This window comes from Carlito syrichta, unplaced genomic scaffold (genome assembly GCF_000164805.1).
Source record: "Carlito syrichta isolate Samal-C Ts95f unplaced genomic scaffold, Tarsius_syrichta-2.0.1 Scaffold312174, whole genome shotgun sequence".
NCBI classification, from domain to species: Eukaryota; Metazoa; Chordata; class Mammalia; order Primates; family Tarsiidae; genus Carlito; species Carlito syrichta.
Window position 1 is genome coordinate 395,854 of NW_007256270.1, and position 25,628 is coordinate 421,481.

General features: G+C 43.8%; 1 protein-coding gene across 1 annotated transcript; it reads right to left on the bottom strand.

Moving 5' to 3' along the window:
* Positions 1–230: 230 nt before the first annotated feature.
* PNLIPRP2 (pancreatic lipase related protein 2) lies at positions 231–19,598 on the bottom strand. The gene is made up of 12 exons (XM_021718405.1): positions 19,535–19,598; positions 16,848–17,002; positions 15,257–15,382; positions 14,342–14,476; positions 13,506–13,617; positions 11,963–12,082; positions 10,673–10,792; positions 8,072–8,190; positions 6,023–6,152; positions 4,394–4,505; positions 3,367–3,534; positions 231–349 (listed from the first exon to the last, which is right to left on the bottom strand). The coding sequence occupies exons 1-12, from the start codon at positions 19,581–19,583 to the stop codon at positions 286–288; spliced, it is 1,410 nt and encodes a 469-aa protein (XP_021574080.1). The 5' UTR covers positions 19,584–19,598; the 3' UTR covers positions 231–285.
* Between the last annotated feature and the right edge of the window lie 6,030 nt (positions 19,599–25,628).

Here is a 25,628-nt window from a genome sequence, read left to right on the forward strand (position 1 = left end):
TGGGAGCAACAATGACCTTTTCAAATAGGACAGAACTTCACTGTCTAAGGAAATAAAATACATTAGAACAAGGCACACAGAATGTCCGAAAAGAGAGAGATGGTGACAGAGGTAGGTGGGTGGGAAGTTCCAAGCATCAACTGTGGCAAACTTGTCTCTAGTCTCAATAATTGTTTCGGAAATATGACCTCAGGACATGGAGAACGTCAAACTAACACCTCAGTCTCAAACCAAGTGCATTCAAAAATTTATTACCACAAAGAGACAGGAGCCACACCATGTTTTTTAACAAGGGTAAAGAGTTTGTAAAACGTCTTCCCGCACCGTGTCACTGCTACAAAAATTATACCTGTGGAGGAAAACATTTTCAGCATGAGGCTCTTTTGCTTATGGAAATGTGACTTCAGATGAGTAAACAGTTTTTAGTCAGCCCCCTAGATCTCAGTTCCCTTTTGACTGAAAAGGTCTGCTATACCAGGCAGAGTCCAAGTGATTCTTACTAAGTAATCCTGCTCAAAGAACATTATCCTCTCTTTGTGGGCACTTGATGGGCTGAAAGTGAAACAGTCACATCAAACCAAAGCTTTCCAAACCTGAGGGTGGGCCTGCTGCTATGGGCTCAGCAATGAGTTCCAGAGGCCAGGGGTAACCTAGACAGCCCAGAGGGGATATGCCCTGTCAAGTTAAAACCATAGAGAGTTGCCTCATACACCGCTTCTGGGAATGTAGACTGTGACAGCCACTTTGGAAACAGCCTGGCAGTTCCTTTAAAGGTTAAATAGTTATCACACAGCCCAGTAATTCCACTATGTGGTATATTCCTAACAGAAATAAAATAAAATCTTGAACATGAACGTTCTTAGAAACATTTTTCATAATAGCTTCTTCAAATAGTTTTCTCCAAAATAATTGTGTCTAAAGTGGAGACAACTTAAATGATTGTCAACTAAATAAACGGATAAATAAAATGTGGTAAATCCATAGTAGAATATTATTTGGCAATAAAAAAGAATGCAGTACTGATACATGCTATATGAATGAACTTTGAAAACATTATGCTAAGTGATTGAAGCTAGTCACAAAGGACTATATAGTATATGATTCCATTGGCATTAGATGTCCAGAATAAGAAAAACTGTAGAGAAACAAAGTAGATCAGTGGATGCCTAGGGCTGGGGAAAAGGAATGTGTGGATTGGGGGTGATGATGGTTAACAGGTATAGGGTTTCTTTTTGGGGTGATGAAAATGTTCTAAAATTGATTGTGGTGATGGTTCCACAACTTTGTGAATATACTAAAAGTCATTGAATTGTACACTTTAAATATGTGAATTGCATGTTTTTGGAATTATATTTATATTTTAGAAAAAACGAGCACAAAGTGTTATCAGTCCTGAGGATGTGGAGCCTGGTCGGGTCACCAAGTCATGAGATGCATGCTCTCAGTCTCCTCCTTCCTGGTAGGTGTCTTTGGCTTAAGAGGGCAGTGGGGTCATGTCAGCCTTCCCTCAGGGCTTAGCTTCAGGATGTAACTTCTTAATGAGGGAGCTCTTATGTGGGGTGGTAACTCTGATGTTTGGAATATATAGTGTGTGAGTCTAAATTGTACTTAAAAACAAGAACTCCCCCCCACCCCACCTAAATACTGTGAGATCCAGACATTTCCACAATGCGTTGCACTGCCAGACTTTACAGACTCCACAACTGCCCATCCGATTGGATGACCAGTGGGCACACTGGAAATAATTCTGGATGGGACATCGGAAGACCTGGGTCCTTGTCGTGCCTCACACTTGAGTACAGTAAACCACTCCCCCTTATCTGTGGTTTTGCTTTCCACAGTTTCCGTTACCCATGGTCTGAAAATATTAAATGGAAAATTCCAGAAATAAACAATCCATAAGTCTTAAATGGCACATCATTCTGAATGGCTTGATAAAATCTCATGCTGTTCAGCTCTGTCCTGCTCAAGATGTGAGTCAACCCTTTGTCCAGTGTATCCACACTATACAGTATGTATGTATAGGAAAAAAGCATGGTGTCTATAGGGTTTGATACTATCTGAGGTTTCAGGCATCCACTGGGGGTCTTAGGACATATCACCCACAGATAAGGGGGACTACTGCACACAAAGTGATGGCACACCAACTGTGACATCTGATCCAACAACACCACTGAGTAACCAGAATGACCACCACTTTTACAGCCAGCAAAGTTAAGTCATGCAGCTGAACAAGATTTTGGTGTGTTTTGTTTTCTTTTCTTTTTTATTTTTTTTGAGTTGGAGTCTCACTCTGTCGCCCAGAATGGAGTGCAGTGGCCGCTCCCGGCCACCACAGCCTCGACCTGCTGGGCTCCGGCGATCCTTCCTCCTCAGCCTTCCAAGTAGCTGGAATTACAGGCATGCGCTACCACGCCCGGCTGATTTTTTGATTTATTGTAGAGATGAGGTCTCGCTGCCTAGGCGGGTCTCGAACCCGCGGGCTCAGGCAATCCACCCACCTCAGCCTCCCAAAGGCACAGGATTACAGGCTGAGCCACCGAGCCCGGCTTTCTGAAAATATTTTGATGTCCAATATTTTTCCTTTTAGCTCCTCTATGAGACCTTAGAGAAGTTACTGGACTCCAAATATCATTTTTCTCCTCTTAAAATGAGAGCAGTTGAGAGGTGACATCTCCATTTCCTTCATACTTTAACATCTCATTATTTTCTGATTATCATCTTTTGAAGTGTCCTTCTTTTTTCTCCATATTTTAAAAACAATTATGCTGTCTCTCAACTCCTACCAATAAGATTCTATTCCCCAAGAATGAGAAGAGCTTGCCACTGTGAGTCAGATTCCCATTCTAGTCTGTATCCCTCTCATGCCATAGTCTCTTAGCAAGCCAATTTACATGAACAACTGCACATCAACTGAAATTAATTCAGAGATTTCCTTCACCTACTTCCTAGGTGTTTTCCTTATTGCTTGAGATAAAAGTCTCATATTTGCCTATTTCTTGGAACTATGCCTACAACCACTGCCTTGCCCCTGCCAAGTTGAATTTTGCCTGAAGAAAATGATGTTTTCTGATGGAGGGTTGAGATGAATAGTTGGGCAAAAAAATGGATGGATGGGAAGATGAGGATGGCTGGATGGCCAGAAGGATGAGATGGATGTCTGGGTGAACGGGTAAGTAGATGGATAAATTGTTAAGTGGATGCACAGAAAAGAACAGAGGAATGGCTATGCGGGTAGATGAATGGATGAGTAGTTGAACACATAGATGGCTATGTGGGAGACTGGATGAATGAATGGATGCATAGATAGACATATAGACACACAAATATAAATAACCATACTTAGCTAGAATAAAAGATACGCACTCAGTTCCATCTTCACCACTTTGCACTGTGATTTGGGAAGCCCCCAGTTTGGGCCGGAGGAGATTTATCACATGGTTGTTCCAGAGGAACTTAACCTTCTGGATTTTTCCAACATTGAGATCCACATCAATATCATGCATGTGACTTGCATTTGGTTTGAGGGATCCTCTGAAAATACAGACATAAAATGTTATATCAGTTGGATATATGAATACTTAAGATGATGGTAGTCTATTATTTGTCTAAATAATAGCTGCTGTTGTTGGTTTTTTGCAAATACCTCGAATGACTTCATGCACATCCTGGGGTTGCCCAAAGCAAATGTCTTTGTGCAGAATACATCTTTAAAAATATTGGACTCCAGGTTCCTAATGTTTTTGTTTGTCCTTAGAGAGAAGTCAAATATTTGTGGTGGCATACTAACCCTATAAGTTCATCTCAGGACCAGTTAATGCAGTGCCTTATGTTTAAAGATGCATGTGGTTCAGCAAGTGCCATTTGTTAGCATCTTCTATGTAGCATAGGAAGTTGTCAAATGAATTTAACTCAATACAAAAGTGATTATGTAAAATTTAGTGCAAAACAGAATCTAATTTTGCCACACAGATTATGCATTAATCCAACATATATTTACCAGCACCTGATAGGCCCAGCAAAACTCAGGTGTCGAGGCCAACATAGTAAGAAGGTAGCACCAAGCTTCATGTGTACCTATATGTGTGAGATGGAGTGTGTGTTAGAGATGTGCCTTACCTGAAGAGAATTCAATATTTGTAAAAATTTAAGCCAGGTGGAATGAGCACATGACTCATTTTAAATAGTGAGTTCCTCTTCTCTGGGTCTCAACTCTTCTTATAGGTAAAATGGGATGATTGAGCTAGATGTTCATACTTCCTTTTAGCTCTAACATTCTAGGATTTAATGGTTCTGAATAATAGATGCCAAGAATTATAAAGCAGTTTATACCCAATCTTATGAATACTGTAGTAGGGAAAGTGTGGTCACTTCACTTTGCTATTTAACTTACTTGAAAATCTCATATTGCTTTGAGTTTCCATTACTTCCATACAAAGCAATTCTTATGTACCCACTCACTTTCTTTTTTCCAGACAGTGTGACTGATACCTGATATCTCCAACCTGTCGAAAGAAATACAACAAGCAGTTCAATGAACTCATCCTACTGAACAAATGACTTAATGGAAGCATTATTGTTTCAAGTTCTGAATCCCCCATGGGTGAGAGGTAATGGGGATGAAACTTAATTGAATCCCTGGGGCTCAGGAATTCAGATTTTAGGTGGAGGCAAGGAACTCAGAGGGCAGTAAATATTATAGTTCAGCACAATCTCTAGCCAATACACCAAGGTATGTGCCCTTGGGTGAATGAAGGGCATGTGGTTACTGTACATGTGTATCTTGACTGATACTTGGTGCAATGGACTGAATACTTGTGTTCCTCCAAAATTATGTTGAAATCCTATACCTCAGTGTGATAGTATTAGGAAGCAGAATCTTTGGTAGATAATCAGGATATGAGGGTAGAGCTCTCCTGAACGGGATCAGGGCCCTTATAAAAGGGAGCCCAGAAAACTCTCTTGTCTTCCACCATGTGGGAGGATATAACAGGGTGGCAGTGTGCACCAGAACCCAATCAGCTGGCACTCTGGTCTTGAGCTTTCAGTCTCCAGTACTGTAAGAAACAAATTTCTATTGTTTATAAGCCACCCAGTCTATAATATTCTTTTATAGCAGCCAGAACCAACGAGACACTTGGTGTACTGCATGTTGTTTTATGACTTACCTTTTCACTTAATGTGCCATAGAGGTTTTCTCTTTTCAGTACACAGAGCTGTCTCTTTTCTTTTAATGGTTATATGTAGTATTTAATGTATACTATTTAGTCATTTACCATATGGCAGACATTTAGGTTTTCCTCTTAACCTTTTGCTATTAAAAGCAATGAGCGCCCTTGAGCATAAGAAATGCACACATGCAAGTATATTTCTATAGTATGTTCTGAGAAGCAGAGTGACTGGGTTAAAGCAATGTGCATATAAGACTTTGTAAATACTGCCAAATGGTTACCTTTTATGATAAATATTATGAGGATTACATGAAATACTGTATGTAAAAAGTGTTTTAAAGTGCTGTATAATTTTTTAAAATTTAAAACTCCCTTGGAAAATAAATGCTCTTTTCTCCAGCCATTATATAATTTTTATCTATAGCAAATGAATCCTGATGATTTTACTGTCTTGTACTTTTTAAATGAGAAACAGGGAAAAATGACAACACAAAGTATGTATGTATGTGTATGTATTGGGAGTGGGGACTGTCTGATTATCATCATTGCAGTGACTTCTCGATTTACAATGACTTTGTCTCATGCTGCCCTCTTGTTCTGTTAATAGATACATCCTTTCTGCTACTGGGTGGACATATGACCCAGTCTGGCCAATCACTGTCCTTTGCTCTATTGAGCAGGATTATTTCTTAAAGGGATTAACTTGAGACCCAAGACCAATTTCATTCTATTGTCCTTACATCACAACTTAACGGATTCTGTCAATTGCTACCAAGTGTCCTCAATAATAAGCCGGGTATATCTTTTAAAATTACTTGCAAGAATTTTAAGTGAAGAAAATGGAAACTTACGAGTAAAGTTACCACTCTCTCCTGTGTTCAGGAAAAAGGTTTGTCCCACAGCGCTGGTTTTCCCCTTAAATTGATCAGCATAGTGCCCCATTTTGGGGCATCCTTCAGCTGGACAAGGAAAACAGCCATTCTAGTGGGAAACACAAAACAAAACAAAACGTAATTTTTCTGTTAGAGGCAGGTCTTTGCCTCACTCACTTAATCAGTTCATCTATCTATGTAACCGTTCATCCTTTCATCTACCCATACAAGCATTTATTTACCCATCCGTCCTCCATCCCTCTTCTCAGGTATCCATTCATTTTTTCATTCATCCATCCATTGATTCTCCCACCTATCCATTAATTCATGTATCTGTCTACCCATGCACGCATATGTGCATGCATCCAATCTCAGAACTGTACTAGGCCCTGCAGAGTATCCAAATAAGTACCTTTAAAACTTAGAATGCAGCTGGGTAGACAAGTCATATCCAGGAAACGGTAAAATTAAAATATCAAAGGGAAATACAAGGCAATCTCTCTAGGGAGAAGTAAATGGGAAAGATAACAAGTTATTTCAAAAGAAGAGAGAAAAAGAAGATCCATGATCATTTTCACTTTAATGTGAATTATTTCTCCAGACTCATTGATTCCTATCTGGGTCTCTTCAAATGGTACTTCTTTAATTGGGCCCAGAGGAGGCAGTTTACTCTCTTCAAATCAGGGATTTTTATCACTTCATGCCACTGTGTCACTGTCATCTGCTCTTTGACCTCAAGTCACGTCCAAAAATGCATGGTGTGCAGAGCTATTTTGTGATTTGGAAATCATAAAACAAGTACTAGAAACCACGTTATTATCCCTGCTCCAACAATAACTAGACCAGTGAAGGCTACTCACTGAACATTCACAGACCTTGAGGATAAAATGTGATGGCCTTTTGGCCTTAGTTCAACCCAAGAATGTCAAAGGTCAAAATTATCTTGAAAATAAAAAATGTGAGTTTAAGCAGTTTTACTTTTACCTTTGAGAAAAATATTTTAAAATACCAAACTTTTGCAACCCCCAATGCGATAATTGATTCAGGAAAAGATCATCAACAGAAACTCAGACCTTTCAATGGGTTTGTTATTGGGGAAAAATATCACCTAATATGTAGATGACTTAAGAGAAATGGTGCTTTCATAATGGAGAAATCTGGCAGTAGCATCTTAACCAAGTAATCAAAATTTATGTCATTAAATAATGGACAAAGTGCCATTAAATGATTCCCCTTGACTGTAATTCACCAGGATGGACCTGATATCACTTATTAAAACACAAAGAAATAATCAAACAATTTCAGAGAGTGTGATATTCTACCAGATACCTGGTCTGGAATCCTCATAGCTATCAATGTCCTGTAAGACCAAGAAAAAAGGGGAAACTGTCCTGGATTAAAGGAGACTAAGCGGACAAGACAGTAAATGCAATGCAGGAAAAAGAAGGGAAGGAAATAACAAAAGGAAATAAAGAAAGAAGACAGACACAGCTCTAAAAGGCATTATTTGGATAACTGGAGAAGTTTAAATATGAGCTCTATATTAGAAAATATTAGTATATTAAAGTTAAATTTATTGAATGTAATACTATAGGAAAATGACCTTATTCTTAGGAGACTAAGACTGAAGTTTTTATGAGCAAAGTGTCACAAGTTTTTATGAGCAAAGTGTCTTTAATTTACTTTCATATGATTTAGAAAAAAGTATACACATATACACACACACACACACACACGTTAGCAACTGGTGCATCTAGATGATGGACGTACAGGTATTCATTGTGCTCTTCCTTTGACTTCTGTGCAGACTGGACATTTTTCTAAATGAAAAGCTGAGGATCTCAGGGAGGATCTGTGCCTTCCCCTTCCAGCCCATCCTGCTCCCACAGGAAGAAGGCTTTGTGAGGCTCAGAATTTCTATCACCTCCTCATTTCAGTCACATCTGTTTGTTCTAGTCTAAGTCACAGTGATAAAAATACCAGCCACAGGCCCACCAATATCTTCCCCAGCTCTTTGGAGTAACCTACCTCTTGAAACTCATGGTAGGAGGCACAGGCATAGCCTAGGAAGCCATCAGGGCTGATGATACTGCTTGAATAATACTTGTAGCTTCGAAGATGATTGCAAGCTACAAAGTCACGGGTTCCTAAAAATGCAAAGGCCACAGGCACTCAAAGGAAGCCTTTCACTTTTAAAATGTGAACCAATCTGACCTAGTGAGGAATCACCTCCATACTTCTCTGATCAGCGCTCTTGAACACTTTGGGGTATTTGCTGAGGAAAGCCTGCTCAGGATTAATCAACTGTGGAGGAGTGACAAGTTCTAACAAGTGCATATGTCCATTCACACAAGCATGTAACACAAATGGATTAGGAGGGCAGGGGGCCAAGATGAGGGTGAGGGAGAGGCAAAGAGAAGTGTGTGCGTGCACACACATGTGCACACACATACAAACACACACACAGAGTAGCAGAGACACACGCAGAGAGACAGAGAAACAGAGAACAGAGAGAGAGAGGAGAAAGATTCAGAGAGAGAGAAAGAGAGAGAGACAGAGACAGAGAAGCAGACAGACATATGTTTCTCTCTCCCTACACACACACACACACACACACACACAGAGAGAGAGAGAGAGAGAGAGAGAGAGAGAGAGAGAGAGAGAGAATGAGAAGATAGCAATCGTTTTTAAAAGAAATCCTACACAGCCCAGCCAGTTGTTGCTGTTAAAGCCCAAACTGCTTGGTCTTCTGATTGTTCATGAGAAACAAGAGTCTCGACTTGTACATGAAAATCTTCCCATGCTTAAGTGACAGCAGTGCACCCCCTTTTAAAAGACAGTCACTGTGCAGGGCCATCAAATGCTGTTGTGGATCACATTCTACCCATGTGTGGATTCTGGATCACCCCGGACAGACCTTTCTTTCCCAGGCACCAACATTTTCTGCGTCTATGGCCAAAGGCCGAGAAATTCCTTCTCTTTGCTATGCCAGGCACAAGGCAAAAGCAGTGGAGAACAAGGCCACTGTGGACTCTGGCGATTCTTTCACTGCATTTTATTTATCACTTTTTTCTTTAAACTAAAGTCCTTTTATTTAGGAGATTGTTTTTTTCATTTTCCTGGCTACTTGGTACAGAACTTCCCATAGAGTAATCCCCAGTGACCATGGACACACCTGGGGACCACTCCTGGGGGGGTCTGGTTGGCATTATTCCCCACAGAGGAAGAAATATTCTGCTTTGTGCCCAGAGTGACTTTGCTCTCCACAGCTCCTGGCTCTCTGTCCAGCAACTTCCCCTCAAAGCCGAGTTCCCGTGTCCCACACAGGCGCTCATCACCAGACAACAGAACCTGCTTCAAACTTAATTGTTTCTTTCATCCAAAATTGCTGCCCGGGGATGCCATAATGGAGGAGAAAGTGGATTTAATTGTTCCTTGGTGCCCAGCGCCTGGGTGACTCGGAGCTCAACACAATAGAAACACACACCAGTGTTCATGGGCTTGTTCACTCTAAATTGCCTCTCTAATTAAACCTGGACTTGTTCCTATTATGTGTGCCCTGCTCGTCATCTGTGGGAGGGGGCAGCTATTATTGTGACTCTGGTGTTCTTTCAGGGAGTGTGAAATAGCCACATCTTCCCAGGAGTTACCCGGTGTGGAGCCGAGAGGTCAAAAGCTCCGTTTATTTGTCAGCGGATGCTTTATCGACTGCCCTTTGACATTAAGCACAAGGAATGTTAGAATGCCATACAAGGCCACTCAACTCAATTTAAGAGTATTTTGGTGCCTGCTTTGGACTAGACCCTGAGCAGTATACCGGGGTTGTCTGGGATGCCCAAGACACAGCACTCAACCTTGAGGAAGTCCCAGCTCAGAAAAATAAAGGCAAATAAAATGATTACAGACCTAGAGCCCTGCTTTTAGAGAGGAGAGGGACACTTGGTCTCAGGGGAAGGGCAATAGGACTATAGGTCAGAACAAGGCGCCACTACGGCAGATGGTGCTGTGAGGCTGCCTGATGTTAAGGGCACAGATCCTGCTCTCTCAGTGAACCAAAACCCACACAAGGTTCACCAGCAGCCACCATGGGTCCCCCAGACTTCCAGGCCTCCCCTTCCACATACACACCCCAAACTTACTTCCTCCTTTGCCTTCTCACCAGCTCTTCCTCTCCTATTTCTAGCACTTTACAACAGCAATCAGCAAGGAAGCTCTTTGAATCTTTGCCTATGCACTGCAGTTCTGCAAGGAGCAAGTGCTGCAGGTAGCATGGGTGGCCAAAGCCAGAGGCAGATATTTGCCAAAGTGCCAGTCTGACCCTTGTCCTAGTATCCTGACAACTGGGGGAGATGCACAGGCTGGGGCATAAGATCAGGGATTTACAGTCAGAAATTGGGTTTAAATATAGAGTGGACTTGGAAAAGCTATGTAACTTTTCTGAGCCCCAGTTTTTGCCATCTGCAAAATGGGTCCAAAAAGAGTAACCATCTCATAGCACTGTTATGAAAATGCATGGCACAGAATAAGCATTCCATAAATGATGGGAAATTTCAGTGTTATGAAGGCTAGACCACACATTCTGTTTTCTTCCCCCAAAAAGAAATTGCTGTCTTACTTGAATTTACGTACCTTCCCATATTCCACTTATATCAATGATGGTTGAAAGGATATTTTTCTGACATCCAGGCATTTGCTCGCCTCCATTTGGAAAGAAATCCAGATGGCCCACCTTTTGGCTCATTCCAAAACCTGAGGCATTTGAAGCAGAGGTGAGCAGAAAGATAAGTGGTCCCAAAGTTAGGCTGTGGCCACAGCAAGATGTTCAACTTGCTTCAGTCGGAATCAGAACCTTCTTGGCAGATTCTCCCCTCAGCACCATTGCCTCTAACTCTGCAGAAAGTTCTCAAAGATGGGTGCTCAGCAAGACAAGGAGTGAGAAGAGAGCAGAAGTGAGAGGAGGGGGAAGCTTGGCCTTAGCTGATGTGCACGTGTGACTGTCTCGGGGAGGTCCTAGACAATACTGATATACCCTGATATCATTATGCATCAGCAGACACATATCAGGACTGTCATTTTTATTACTTTATCCATTTTAAAATTTTTATTTCTACATTTTATTGTTATATTGAGACCACAAAATGTTGTTTCATGGAGAGCCACAGCATAATGGCTAGGAGCTTTGGCTTTTGAGGTACACAGACCTGTGACCAAATCCTGGTTCTACTTACAGACTTTGCAGTCTTAGGCAATTACCTAACCTAATTGAGCCTCAGTTCCTTAGCTATGACACAGTGATAATAATACTCACTTTTTAGAGTGTTATAGGATTAATGAGCTATTCTGTGCAAAACGTTCAGTGTAGTACATGGCAAACACTCAGTAAGTGATAACATCATTATCATCATCATTAAAAAATATTCTTTATTGACAAGTTTTATGAGTGGTTATATAAGAAAATATTGAACAAAGAACACTGATTTTAGAGGAATTAAATAAAGGGATATACTTAGTCTCCAACAAAACAAACTGTAACCAAAGCTTTGACAAAAGAAGTAAGAAAAAAATTCGAAAGTTAAATTTGAATTTTGCAAGTACAGGTCAAGTACTAATAATAAATACACTACCACTTTAGTAATTGGTAGATTGGGGAAGGATACGGGGTTTGAGGACTGAGTGACAACCTTCCATGGACTATAGAAGGGTTTTTTGGGTTTTTTTTTTGTTATCATTTTTGTTTTTTGTCTAACACAGACCACAAACTGATACCACTGGCATTGTACTGGCTGTTTGAGGTTGGTCCATTTTGACTGGTTGGTGCCTGAGCCATTCCTGCAGTTTGTGTGTGTCTGTGTAGGACACCTAGACCCAATGTCATCAGTTATTGTCCTGGATGCCAGGAGATGGGATTGAGGAACTCACCTAGGTAAGGGACTATGGAAGCAGAATCTGTGTGAATCACATCCACAAACATGGCATCGGATGGGTCCAGCCGAACCTCCTCGGGTGTGCCCTGGAAGCATGGCTCTGCCGGATCCAGCCCTGAAAGGGAGGAAGTGGACAAATTTTACCCTAAGAAAAACCAGGATCTAAACCCCATACCAGCAAACTGAGAATGGGGATTCCTAGGCAAAGGGCTCCATATCCCAGCAGGTATGCTTCAGGGGAATTGGGTCTGCAGCTCCTGGTCTGCTTGGGAGAGAGCATGGGACAAATGCTGGGAATGGAGTCATTGCCTGTGGAAGAGCATTCAGAAATTCCTAGTGCCTGACTCCATGGAGGACCTGGATAGAGCCCTTGCCCCACCCCTCATCTCCTTTTTTCTTTTTTTCTTCACATGTTACCATTGGGCCACTCCTGTCAAAGACTGCAAGCCCCCCTGCCTTGTCTAGTCCCTGAGCCCTGCATGCATTTTTGTGTGTCTTTTTTCACACTGGTCCCCAGTCTGCTGCACCCTTTCCCACATTTCCCTCTATCTAAATCTTTCACATTGGTCCCCAGTCTGCTGCATCTTTCCCCACATTTTCCCTCTTTCTAAGACCCAGTTCAAACACCACCACCTCATGCTTACATGGAAAATCGAGCCCTTTTCCTTTCTCAACCCATTCCATCCACATTGTATTGTTTTGCATTTATTAATTCTACTGTGAATTTTATTTCCCTACTTAGTGGTCTGCCTCCTGGACTAGACTGTGGATTTCTGAACTAGGAGCTGTGCCCAGGTCATCCTCAAAGAGAAGCAGGGTGGGAGGAGTGGTACACACAGTGACCTGTATTCTTGCTCTGGTTCTGCTCCAGGTCAAATGCCTATCCTCTCTGAGTGTCAGTGTCCTTATGGGGAAAGCACGAATAATGACAACAACCTACATTACAGGGTTATTGTGAAAAGCCCATGAAAAGATGTAACAGAAAAGACTTTGCAAACTGCACAGTTCTACATAAACATGAACTATGACCCTTGAGCTAAGAGGACGCTCATTAAATGTTGAATTGAATTGTTTGTTGAAGTTACATGCCGATTGGGGCTGCACAGAATAAACAGTCATTCATTCATTCATTTAGTGTTTACTGAACACTTTCCATGTGGCCGGTCTCAGCGAACCATTTTCATTTTCTGTGTGCGCCTGGCACAGCAAAGGCTTTCAATAAAGTTTGGGAACTGATGACTTTTTTCATTACCTCACTGTTTTTTTGTTTTTGTTTTTTACCTTGCCAAACTCTAGCAATAATAACTTTCAAGTCATGGATTTAATAAGCTAGTTAAATCTTTCTTTTGAAAAATAAATGTATTTGGAACCATCCGTTTTCTAATATACATTAAAATATATGGACGTTTATTTCTAAATCAAAGTCTGGGCATCATCTAAATTCAGTTTCTGGCGGGCCAGCAGGGACGCCCCTCGCCGTGGGAAGCTCACTGACGGAAGTTTCCGTACCCCAGGTCTTGAGACCCCGCGACCCCTACCTGTGATCCTGCCCACGCGGCCCTCCAGCCTCCTGCCCGCCTCCGCGGCCGCGTGCGCGCCCAGGCTGTGGCCGATGAGGTGCACGTCTTCGGGGCTGAACCCCCGCTGGGTCTGCGGAGGGATGGCGCGTCAGGTGGCACAGCACCGCGTGAGGACTCGCGGGTAGAAAAGCGCCTGCCAGGGATGGCGAGGACCCGGGCTCGCACAGCAGGAGCTCGAGGACGCCGCCTGGGCCGGCTGCAGTCTGCGAGTCCCGCGGCCGGCTGGTGAGCGGGGCAACAGTGCTGACCAGCGGCCACCGTGCCAACTGCAGGCCTCCGGGGCCAAGGAGGCGCGCGCGCTGCCTGCCGCCCCCGCGCCCGGCTGAGGACGCCCTTGCCCTGTCCCTGACAGGGTGACGCTGTCGGGAGAGCGTGAATAGTGGGTCCGGCTCTGGGGTCTCCCAGAATAGTCTGGGCAGAAGGGTGTCCGGGAGCTTCCCTCAGGGACTGGCTGAGTATGAAAACACATCTTATGCCCTGAGAACTGCTGACCAGCACAGCCTGGAGCTCTAATTCCCAGAATAGACGGCCTTGTTTCAAAAGGGGAAACGGAGGCTCCACGAGGTTAGTTCGTCCCAGGCCCCACGGCGAGGAAATGATGGGGCGTGGTGGCTTCAGGAAAGTAGGCAACATAGGAAGCTTGCCGCTTCTTAGGAAGGGCCTTTCTTCGTTCGATCCTGGACTACTTGCTGCTGGCCCCTATCTTCAGGCTGCCTCTAGGTGCAAAGTGGCGCTTCCCTGCTCCTCTCTCTGCCACCTAACCACAGGACCCACCCAGCCCAGCGGGGTTTTACCGACAGCACTTGTATTAAGAAAGCGATCTCTGCCCCGACGACCCGGATGTTGTGCACGGCTTGAGTGTATGTTGTTCGGGCCCCGCGCCTCCAGTCCACACAGACACAGTTCACCTGCTCCACTTTAAACATTTTCTGAGGAAGACAAATAACAGGGCCAAACCAATTTATAAACAGCCCCAGACCGCACACCTCAGAGATAGGAATTCATATCCATCAAGCACCTAGCTTGTCAGAGCTTTCATATTCCTATGCCCATCATAACTTCATCCTCACTTCAACACCGTGAACGGGATATGCTAATACCTACTTAAAGGATGTGAAACTGAGGCCCGGAATGGGGGAGTGACTTGTCTCATGGATGGTTATTGACATGGCTGAGTCAAAATGATCCCTTTATCAGTAGTGAGCAAACTACTACCCGATAAAATGTCAAATTTAGCTCCTCGGTTGTACCACTCACATTTCAAGTGCTCAGTAACATTCTTGGCTAGTGATTCCTGATCTGGACAGTGCAGATATAGAACATTTTTTGCCATCACTGAATGGTCTATCCAATGGCAGTGCTTTAGAGGGTAAAATTTAAGTGTTTTTTTATGTCATGTGGTGGTTTTATGGAAGCCATCAGGAACAAATGCCAGATGGCTTACTGTAGTCTCCATCTCAGACACCTTTTGACTGGACTCTGGATCTTTTCTGCCTCAGAGGAGATGGTTGGCGATGCATTCTTAGATAGGGAGAGCTTTGCAATAGATGCAATAGAGAACCAGGCTTTCTTCCATGGTTTTAGGGAGAACTCATCTTTCCCTGGAGTATTTCCTTTCCCAGTCTTAGGGAGCTTTGGAGGTACAGTGTTTGAATCTGTGTGTTGGGCACTGGCCTCACCAGGGAGTATTCAGGTGTGTGTGGGGTTACCTTGCACATGTCTGACAGCCAGTTCTCCTCCCCCTTGTCTATGAAGCCATGGATGATGAAGCGTGTCTTGCGGTCCAGTTGGAAGTTTGAAGCTTCAATGGTATCTGGGTCGGTGGCAGTGATTAGCTAGTTTAATTTAAAAAGATAAATTTGAATGCTGACTTTTCCAGTCATGGGTCTGTCAGAGCCAGACTCATTAGGACTGAGATCACAGGCTCAAATCTCGTACAGTTGGGTCAGACTAGAAGGTGCTCCTGACCTGGGGCTATGGACAGAATTCAAAAAGTCCAAGCACATGAACCCCTAACCAAAATTTAATATTTCTGTTAAGTATGAAATTAAGCAATAACCACGGTGGTATTAGCAACATCTGTGACTCTGACCCAATTGAAATCACAGATATTTTCATGTCATATTATTGTTATTGCAGATATCTCAAAATACCTTTTACACTCATTATTATTTTAAATTATAGCAATTATTAGACCAACCTCTAGTTCTTGTTATTTAGTGAGATAATAAAGCAGCACGTATATGACTGTATAACATATTTATACTTTTTATGTTTTGATAACTGTTTTCCAGTATAATCGGTTTCTTTATAATGCAATATTTTTTATTTTATGCATTTAAAAATATTGTCCTGAGAAGAGGTGTGTAGGCTTCCCTCGGTGGTTAAAGCGGTCCCTGGCACAGGAAAAGTGAGGAACCCTTGGACCAGAAGCTTGGGTCTGAGGGCAGATTCAACTCAGTGGGGCAGTGTAACTTTTAGAACACATTCGTAAATGCCCTTAAGCTGGCTCAAGCCTCCTTCCCCCAACCCCCTTGGACAAGATGCCTAAAGAAGGATCATGAAATAAAAATAGCACAGTAAACATGTCCAAGTAGACTCTGGGCTGGGGACACCGGCTGGAAATTTGTCATGCAGAGTCCCACAGTGGATGACTTTGGGAACCCAGGGATAGACACCGGACTTTCTAAACTCTGTCAGGGCCCAGAGCTACAAGCTTCTTGAATTCTTAGCAAGGTCTTCCTTGAAACTACTCCTGGTCATTTCTGACGACCTAGAGTAAACTTGCTCCACTTCCACCTGGTAGGCCTGCTGGGAAGTGAAGGTTGCTCCAAAGGACTTTATCTTTTCTCTTTTGTGGTTAAATGACCCTCTACCTGCTTTCTAGCTCTTGGGAAGGATTTACACCCCTTCACCCCCAACACCTGTGGGGCTTCTCTCCTTCCCATTGCCCAGTCCAGAGAGGAGACAGTCTTTCTTGACTCGGTCTGGGGTTTGCTATACATGCTACTCATATTCCATTCTTCCCATTGAACAAGGTGCTTCTGCTGGAGTAGACCCTGAAGTTCTATGCACCAGCGTGTGTGTGAATGTGTACGTTTCTGGGTTAGGCAACCGTAGATTTCATTAGATACTCAGAGATTCAAGATCCTGAGAACTAAAATGGCTCCAGGTCTAGCATTGGTGAGACAGTATCATCTGGAAAGTCCTAAGACGGTGGATTATGCCTTCGACAGCCAAAGACTCGAGTGCAGGGGCCCACATATACCCACCACACTGTCATTATATGCCCACTCTTACTTGGAAGTTGTTTGGATTTTCATTTGTGTACAGAAGAAAGCGGGTATCGATGTCCTTGGGGGCCCAGGGAAATAACTTCAAAGGTCGCTGAAGGATTTCTGCCCATGGTTTTTCATCAGAAAAACATCCAAGATGTCCATAGCAGATCTCTTTTCCTAAGACAGGAAGTTACAAACAGGACAGTTGTGAAGTTCTGGAAAGGAACAATGTAATCTATAAACAGGAAGACTCTGTAGGATAACTAAGGCCAATGCTGGTCTTTATCTTTACCATTAGTGTTCCCCAAACTTCTGAGGTAATAAGAGTCGCCTGGGGTCTGGAGTTGAATATATATATATATATATATATCATATATGCATTCCTAGACCCCTTCCTCAGACATTGTGATTTAGAGAGTCTGGGTGGGATCCTGGAAACAATATTCAATAAATGCCCCTTATCATCAGGGAAGCTGGGGTATTGCTGACCTACAACCTAGAAACTCTGTAGCACGGAGATACTACTTATTTCTTCTTAACATCTCCATTACATGCTGCATAGGTTGTGCACACAGTACAGGCTGTGTGCCGATATATGTTCAATTTACATGTCTTCATGTCATTCTTTTATGCATTTTTTCCCCCAAATTATTCTCTGCCATTTCAGACTTTCCCTTTGCTTTTTGGAAAGGGTTCTTAAGAACAGGAATGATTTATGTGTGCACCACACCGTAAGTAATAGGAGTTCAATACTTGGAATTGATAGCCCAGATAACCACATGTAAGTCTGAGAGTCCATTCTGTGTCTATAACATACATATTATCATAGGAAATGGTCAATAGTGGTGACAAGATTCAAATTCAAAGAATTATAATGAATCTTCTCTCTTAGGCTTCCTCAACTCCTAAACTGATGGTGCCAAATATTGGTCAATCATTTAAAAACTAGTGATAGTTAATACTTGTTTACTATATGCCAGATACCATGGTAGTGCTTTCTGGTATTATCTCATTTAAGTCTGGAAATATGAATAGGGAATAAGTATTGTCTACATTTTATGGCAGAGAGGCAAAATAAGCTTCTCAAGGTCACAGCTAGTGGTAAAGGTGGGATTTGAACCAAGAATTTGTGTTGAGAATAAAGCTAGAGATGGAGGTTGTATAAAGACAAATTGGATAAAAAACCCTGTCCTGAAAGAGAGAAGGTCCAATGGGGAAGAAATACTGGTGGTGTTTAATTCATTCCAGGAAGAGGGAACACTCTTGGAGTGAGGACTACAGGAGGCTCAAGCAACGTTTGCCCGAGGGGAATGGTAGTTGTGTCCTGATGGTAAATGAAAGGGCCTGAATGCCAGGTTAAGACATTTGGGCCTCTTATGGTGAGAGCAGGGATGTACAGGAGGTTGTTGAGTTGGTAAGGTTGAGGGGAGGTGGTGGCAGAGGGGTGGTGCTGTGCTTTCTGAAGGTGTTTTTGGCACCAGAGTGCAGGTGACTCAGAAGTAAGAGAGCTTGGAAGGGGATGGGGCAGTGGGGTGGGTATGGATGTGGAGGTGGGCAGTGCAGGGCTGGTGGGCCTGAAGAGAAGAGGGCCCATTCTTGTCATGGGCATTCTAATTTAGGTGATTGGGATGATGGTGGAAAGTCAGGAGAAGTGGGGTAATGGGGGAAGGGAGTGGTGTCCCAAGCCTGGTTTACTGAGTCTGAGGTATGGCCCTGGTGGGGCTTCCTGGAACTTGGAAGGAGAAGAGGGAAGCCCCAAGAAGGAGAGAGATGAGGAGAGATCCCAGGGTGAACCTTGGGGAATGCTCACATCTGGGGCTGGAGGAGACAGCAGATCAGCAGAGAAGAACGAGGGGCTGGAAAGGCCCGAGGAGCAGCAGGACCCATGCCAGGCTCGGTCATCAAGAGCTTGCTCTATAGTTGGGATGGAAAAAGAACAAAGCCAAGAAAAGGCTGGAGGCACTGCGGGGAAGAGGAGTGAGGCTGAAGAAAGCCCCTGCAGGAACCCAAGGAGACCATGTCTGCTCCAGCAGGGGTCCAAGTCAGACAGCGCAGGGTCTGACCGGGGAAGAGGTAAGGCAACCCCCACAGAGGGTGAAAGGCTCCATGGATGCACCTGTGGGAAGCAAGCAGGCTGGGAGCTCGGGGAACTTCAGGGGCAAGGGAGGTGATTTTGGCTTTAGGACAAATAGAACTTGGGTATCAGTACCTCCTCTGGACAGACCTAGATGGGAGAAACAAATTGGAGAGACAGAGACAGTAACTGAGAAAAAGAACATGAGCACAGTGGCAGAACATTGGGTTTGCCTGACAGGATTCGGCAATCTTGGTGGGGGGAGGGGGGAGGTGGAAGGAGGGGAGCACACATGTGGCTTAAGTCTGCAGATAAAGATAAGGGCGTTGGGTTCTGACAAGAATGCACCACCCCCCTCCCGCTCCAGCCACCTGCCATCTGCCTCACAGCTGCTGGAGCCTTCCAGGAAGAAGGGGACCAAGCATGAGGAAGACCCGAGATCATCCCTGTCCAACACATTGCCCTGTGCTTGCCTCAGAGTCAATACTCCTTGATGGTGCAATTGTTCCTGTTCTTCAAGTAATGGTAATGCTCTTCACAATGATTATAATCATAATTATTATGCTTCTAGGTGCCTCAAAGGCCAGCCCGGGCATGACACTTTCTCCCCAAAGGAATGGTGACAGTATCCTCACCTCTAACTGTGGCCAGCAGGAGAAGGCTGAGAGTCCAAGTGAGCAGCATCTGCGTGGATGAAAACACAGACACATACAGACACCACGTGCACAGCGTGAGGCTGGTACTGGCAGGACCCAGCCAGGGCAGGAGGCCTGGGACACACATGGGATAGTAGTGGGACAGACACCCAGAGGCCTGGGCCCCATAGGACTCCCCTTTGAGGTGGAGACCCTCAGACTGAGGTATCTCAGGGCACAGAGAGTTGGACAGCAGCACACCAGGATCCCGGGCTCAGGGGCTCCACTGCAGCAGCTTCTCCCCCTCTGGGCCACCTCCCTCTAGCAACCCAGGGCTGCCCCAGCCCTGCCAAGCCCCCTGCCCATGTGGGGCCATGACTACTTACTGTGCTGCACCGGAGCTTCCACTCTCAGTCCAGCAGGTTGGCTGTGGCTTTTTATAATCAGGCTTTATCCTTTGGACTCCTTAGAGGAAAGGCCAGAGCAGGAGAGATAGGGTGCTGTACATGGGCACTTTGAAGCTAAGTTATCATAAACACATAAAGTCAGCTTAACCCAGGGAGCAGAACTGTTTATAAAGTGGAATTGAGAAAAGGAAAGCCGACTTTGGGGAGGGGAAGGGGTCTGTTAATCTGAGTTTACTGAGTCAGTTGCCAAAAGATTGTGTGCCCAAAGTGATAACAGGAAAACACCAAGCTGTGCATAGCACTTCCGGATCCAAATCCCTTCAGACACAGGAACCAGAAACCCATCATGTTGGTCTTGTTGCTCTTGACAGACCATGCAGGGTTGGGAAGTCTGAGCACTTACTGCTCAGTGGAAATGAGTGTTTATGAAGACATTCACTTCATTTACTTTAGAGACAGGGTGGGTGGCAAGCACCCCCAACCCCCTACTGAACATAGACAGAGAATAAAAGTGAAGGCAACCCTGCTGACCAAGAAGCTCAGAAGGATAAAATGAACACTGCTCAAGTACAACTTTGTTTAGAAATGATAGAGTCTATTTTACAAGCACATAGCATTTCTGCACTGCGCTGACTGTACCTTGACCTGGAGATAAGTTAAAATATTTTCTTTCCTTCACTATTAAGAGGAGAACCTGGGTGAATAACCAGGTGTTGCCCTTCCAGGTTTTAAACTGGCAAGTAATTTAGATACACAAAAGTGCATGGATCTTAAGTTTAAAACTTAAGTACAATTCAATTCGTTTTGGCAAATATCTCCTCCTATGTATGCACATGTTCTAGATCAAAATGTAAAACATTTACAACAGCCAGAAGTTTCTCTCATGATCTTTCTACTACAATCCTCCTAATAATGCTTTCATTTCTATCACCATAGATTGGTTTTGTCTATTCTAGAACGTCTTATAAATGGAATGACACAGTATGTGCTCTTTATTATCTTGCCTTCATTCACAAGACATTTTTTAGATTTATTCATATTGTTACATGTATCAGTAGTTGGCTCATTTTCATTGCTGTGTAGTAGTGATATATTCCTGTGAGAATATATTACAAATTGTTTATCTGTTCTGCGGTTGGTGGACATCTGAATTCTTTCCAGTTTGGGGCTATTATGAATGCTACTGCTAGGAACATTCTAGTCTAGTACAAGTCTTTTCGTTGACATGTGAACTCATTTCTCTTGTGTTTATTGTGGGGGTCCTGGGCATGTGCATGAGAAGCTTTAGGAGATGCTGCTAAACAGTTTTCCAATGTGGTTGCACCAGTGTAAACTCTCACCAGTAGTTGGATGGGAGTTTTAGTTGCTTCCCATTCCACTCCTGCCCTTTGAGCAGTCCCAGAAGTGCTAAGGTTGCCAATAATTTTCTGAGGGTTTCAAGTGTAGAACAACAGACTTTTTTTTTTTTTTTGAGTTGGAGTTTCACTCTGTTGCCCAGGCTAGAGTGCAGTGGCACGCTCATGACCACTCCACCTGCTGGGCTCCCGCGATCCTTCTGCCTCAGCCTTCCAAGTAACTGGAACTACAGGCATGAGCTACCATGCCTGGCTAATTTTTTATTTGTTGTAGAGATGAGGTCTCACCAAGTTGCCTGGGCTGGTCTTGAACTAGATTTTCTTTTTGGTGAAACTTTCTTCTGAGAATTCTGAGAAGTGAGCAGTGCAGAGTTGAGGGAAGTCAAGGAATCAACTTCCCTATTTCAAATGGGCTTAAGAAAAGTCAAGGTTTATGGGACTGATAAAGTGTTGATAAGGCCTGAGTGGGGTCACTGATGCCTTAGTGAATCTAAGGCCTAATGTTACCGCCTGCTGCCCCTGGAGGTGTTCAGCTGCTGAGGAAGATCAGGGTGAAGGCTTAGAAGTCATGCTCATAAGGTACCGCACTGAGAAGCCTGGAATGACAATATTAGGGTAAATGAAGCCCTAGGTCCATGACATGGGGTTAGTGTCTGCCTGTAGCTCTTGGGAAAACATCCAGACTCCGTATGTGGCCTTTAGGCGCAGTGTTATCTGGACCTCATCTTTCTCCCTGATCTCGCTTGTCTCTCCTTCACTCACTAAAACTCCAGGTAGTCTCTTGAAAGTGCACATCTCAGGGTCTTTGCACATTCTGTTTCCTCCTCCTGACATACTCTTCCCATTTCCGGCCTAAATCAGTCATCCTTCAGGGCTCATCTTACAAAGAAGCTTTTTCCAACCTCCAAATGGAAAACAGACTTTCCTTAATATCTCTTTTCATGTTCCTTATCTGTCCTTTCATAGAAAGTATCCCAATTGATAATTATATTTCCAAGATAACTTGTTTAGATCTTGCCTTGCTAAAATAGTCAAGGTCTGCATAGTCATTGCTGTGTTGCCAGAGCAACAGGTAGTAAGTGATTAATAAATGTTTGCCAATGTAAGAATTAACAGTTAATGACTCATTGGGTTGGTGGATTGGATAACTCCCATTTGCCTCTCCAGAGTTAGTTCCCGCCTCTTCCTCCCTGCTCTGTGCCCCGAGGCTACCTCTGTGGAATGCCTCCCTGCTCTGTGCCCTGAGGCTGTCTCTGTGGATTGCCTCCCCGGGCTACCTGCCCTTGGTTTTCTGGTTGGGTTCCGGTAAGAGGTGGTACCAGTAGAAAATTGTTGGAGATTACTGAGAGCAAGAGGTTGGAGTATTTATTCCCCAGGTCTGACAGGTACAGACGACCACTGGACTCCTCCTGAGAAAGAACGATTAGGAGATTAGCTAGGTCTTGAGCACCTTCTTTTCCTGATTCTATATTCCTACTGAAGGTTTCTGTCTTATTATGAGAGGGTTTTGGATTGTGTAGTTCTTTGATTTTTGGTTTTGCCACTCATACAGCAGCCAACCCATTTTGTGACTTGACTGTAGAGTTTGCTGAGGTTTAGCTAAGGCACTTTCAGATAATCTGTGGGAGCAATTAACCATGCTCACCTGGTTCCAGTCACAGAATTAGTCAAGGAATCCAGGGAAAACTTCTCACCAGAGTGGTCAGTAGTGTTTTTATCCAGTCAACATCCACCCCAGAAGGCAGAGCTAGAAAGAAGGGAGAGGTTACGATTCCTTTAGGCAAGAAGTGATTCTTGTCATTTGCAGGTTACTAAGCTCGGTTGTAAATGCCAAGGCAGGCCATAACCACCTGTGCCCTTGAGAGACTAACTGAGGCAGATTTGCTCATGAAAGGAAAAATGTTCCAAAGGATAGACTCATTGCAAAGTAGAATAGGGTTTCATTGGTGGGAAGTGAGTTCTCTGTCTCTCTTGAATGACATTAGAACCTTCGTAAAGGTGGACAGAAGTTGAGCATCAGGTAAGGGTTAACTTAGGTGATCTACATCCAAGGTCATTTTCAAATCTGGGGTCTTACAAAAAAATTTTGGAAACTGCAATCTGGAGAAAGGATTCTGCCTTTGTTTTCAAGCAAGAGTCACCCTGAAGGAGCACATCATTTAAATATCCTTTTAAAGAGAAGGTGATGATGATGACCAAGGTAATGAGGAATAAGCTAAACAAACGCATATGGGTAATACAGTCCCAAGAATGGATATTAGGGACCATGGTGAGGAGCTGAGTATATACGTGAAAGAAATTAGGTGGTGGTGGTTCAAAAGGTGTCCGTAGATAAACAGCATTAATCAAATCCAAGCTCTTAGAGCTGTAAAACACTCAACAAATAGTCTTGTTTAATTCCCATTTACAGCTGAGACAACAGAGGCCCAGAAAACTTGAAGGGCTTTGAATAGAAGAGTAGAGCCTTGATCTCTGGCCCTACTTCTCCTACTGTGGTGCTATTGTCTTTCCTACTGCTGGTCTCAGTTTGTTGATCTGTAAAATGGATAGAATCTAGGTTGATCTAGGAACATTGTCCCTGCAACAAGCTGCCCTCCAAAGAAAGGTGGGGACTCCTGTCCTGTTCTATTTTTCAAGATTGCCCAAGGCAGAAAACTGGGCTCCAGGTTGCCACCCAGGGCACTCATGCACTCATTTTCTCCCACCTGTCTCCCCAGGCCAAGGCTAGCTCATCTCCCCTCCCTTCTCTGGGGCAATGTGAAAGACCCAGGTTCTGTCAGCTGTCTGCTGTGGGAAGGAAGTGAAGGCCAGCACCTGTGGGAAAACTCACTTGCTGACCACATGGTTGGTAGGTGGCAGGGTCAGGGCCTGGGTGAGCCAGGACATGGCAGCTGTCCAGGGGATGGGGGTGGCTTGGGTCCTCCTTCACCTGCACTTGAGGCCTGTTGAAACCTATTTTTCGCTCTACTTAATGCTTCATGTATCTGTCCTTTCCTCTCATTCCCCCTGCCCTTGCCTTCCTGTGACTGGCATCACCTCTCTCTAGGCCACTGCATCTTCCTCTTCAGGTGATCCTTTCTTCACTTCCTAAAGTTCCTCCCAGCTTTAACCCTGTAATTAGCTCCTACTATCCTCAGATGCATTATTCCTGTTTTGCTTTATTCATTCACGTTCATTTCTATGTGGCTTCAACATGCTGGATGCTCTTCTAGCCTTGAAGATACAACAGTGAACAAAATATCCCCCTTTCCTGCCTTCCTGGGATTGAGGGTCCCATGCAACACAATGATTAATTATAAATAAATACAGAATTGCACATGATCAGATGCACTAGGAAGAAAAACTATGTGAAGAGGGCTTATATATGGGCTAACACATAATTTGGGCTTTATCTAAAGAGAATAACTGTGGCCAGGAGTCAGAATTTAGGTGGAGTCCAAGCCCCTAAACTGGGTTATGCAAGGGTGGTATCTTAGTCCATTTGTGTTGCTATAATAAAATACCTGAGATTTGGTAATTTACGAAGAACAGAAGTTTATTTCTCACAGTTCTGGAGGCTGGAAAGTCTAATATCAAGGCACCAGCAGATTCAGTATCTGGTGAGGGCTGCTCTTGGCTTACAAGATGGTACCTTCTTGCTGTGTCCTCACATGGCGAAAGGGGACAACAAAAGATGAATGCTGTATCCTCACATGGAAGAAGAGACAGAAGGGCCAGGCAGTTCTCTGAAGCCTCTTTTATAAGGGCATTTGTCATATTTACAAGGGCAAAACCCTCATAATATAATAATTTCCCCAAAGGCCCCACTTCCTAGGGATTAAGTTTCAACATGAATTTTCTTGATATAGTTTGAATTGTATCCTTTCAAAAAGGCATTTTGGAATTCTAACCCCCAGTACCCTAGAATATGACCTTATTTGGAGATGGGGTTTTAACAGAGGTAATTAAGTTACAATGGAGTTATCAGGTTGGACTCTAATCCTATATGATTGCCATCCTTATAAAAAGGGGAAATTTGAACACAGAGACACATACACAGTGACAACATGAAGGCAGAGACCACCAAGGAATGCCAAAGATGACCAGCAAACCATCTGGAGCGAGGGGAGAGTCCTGGAACAGATTCTCTCTCACAGCCCTCAGAAAGAGCCAACTCTGCCAACACCTTGATCTCAGATAGCAGACCTCCAGAACCACAAGACAATCAATTTCTGTTGTTTAAGCTCCTCAGCTTGTGGTGGTTTGTTATGGAAGCCCCAGCAAACTCACAGTCACCATCTGGCCTCTATCCAGCCTCATTTCTGCCACTCCTTTAAATCCTTCCCAGCTGAT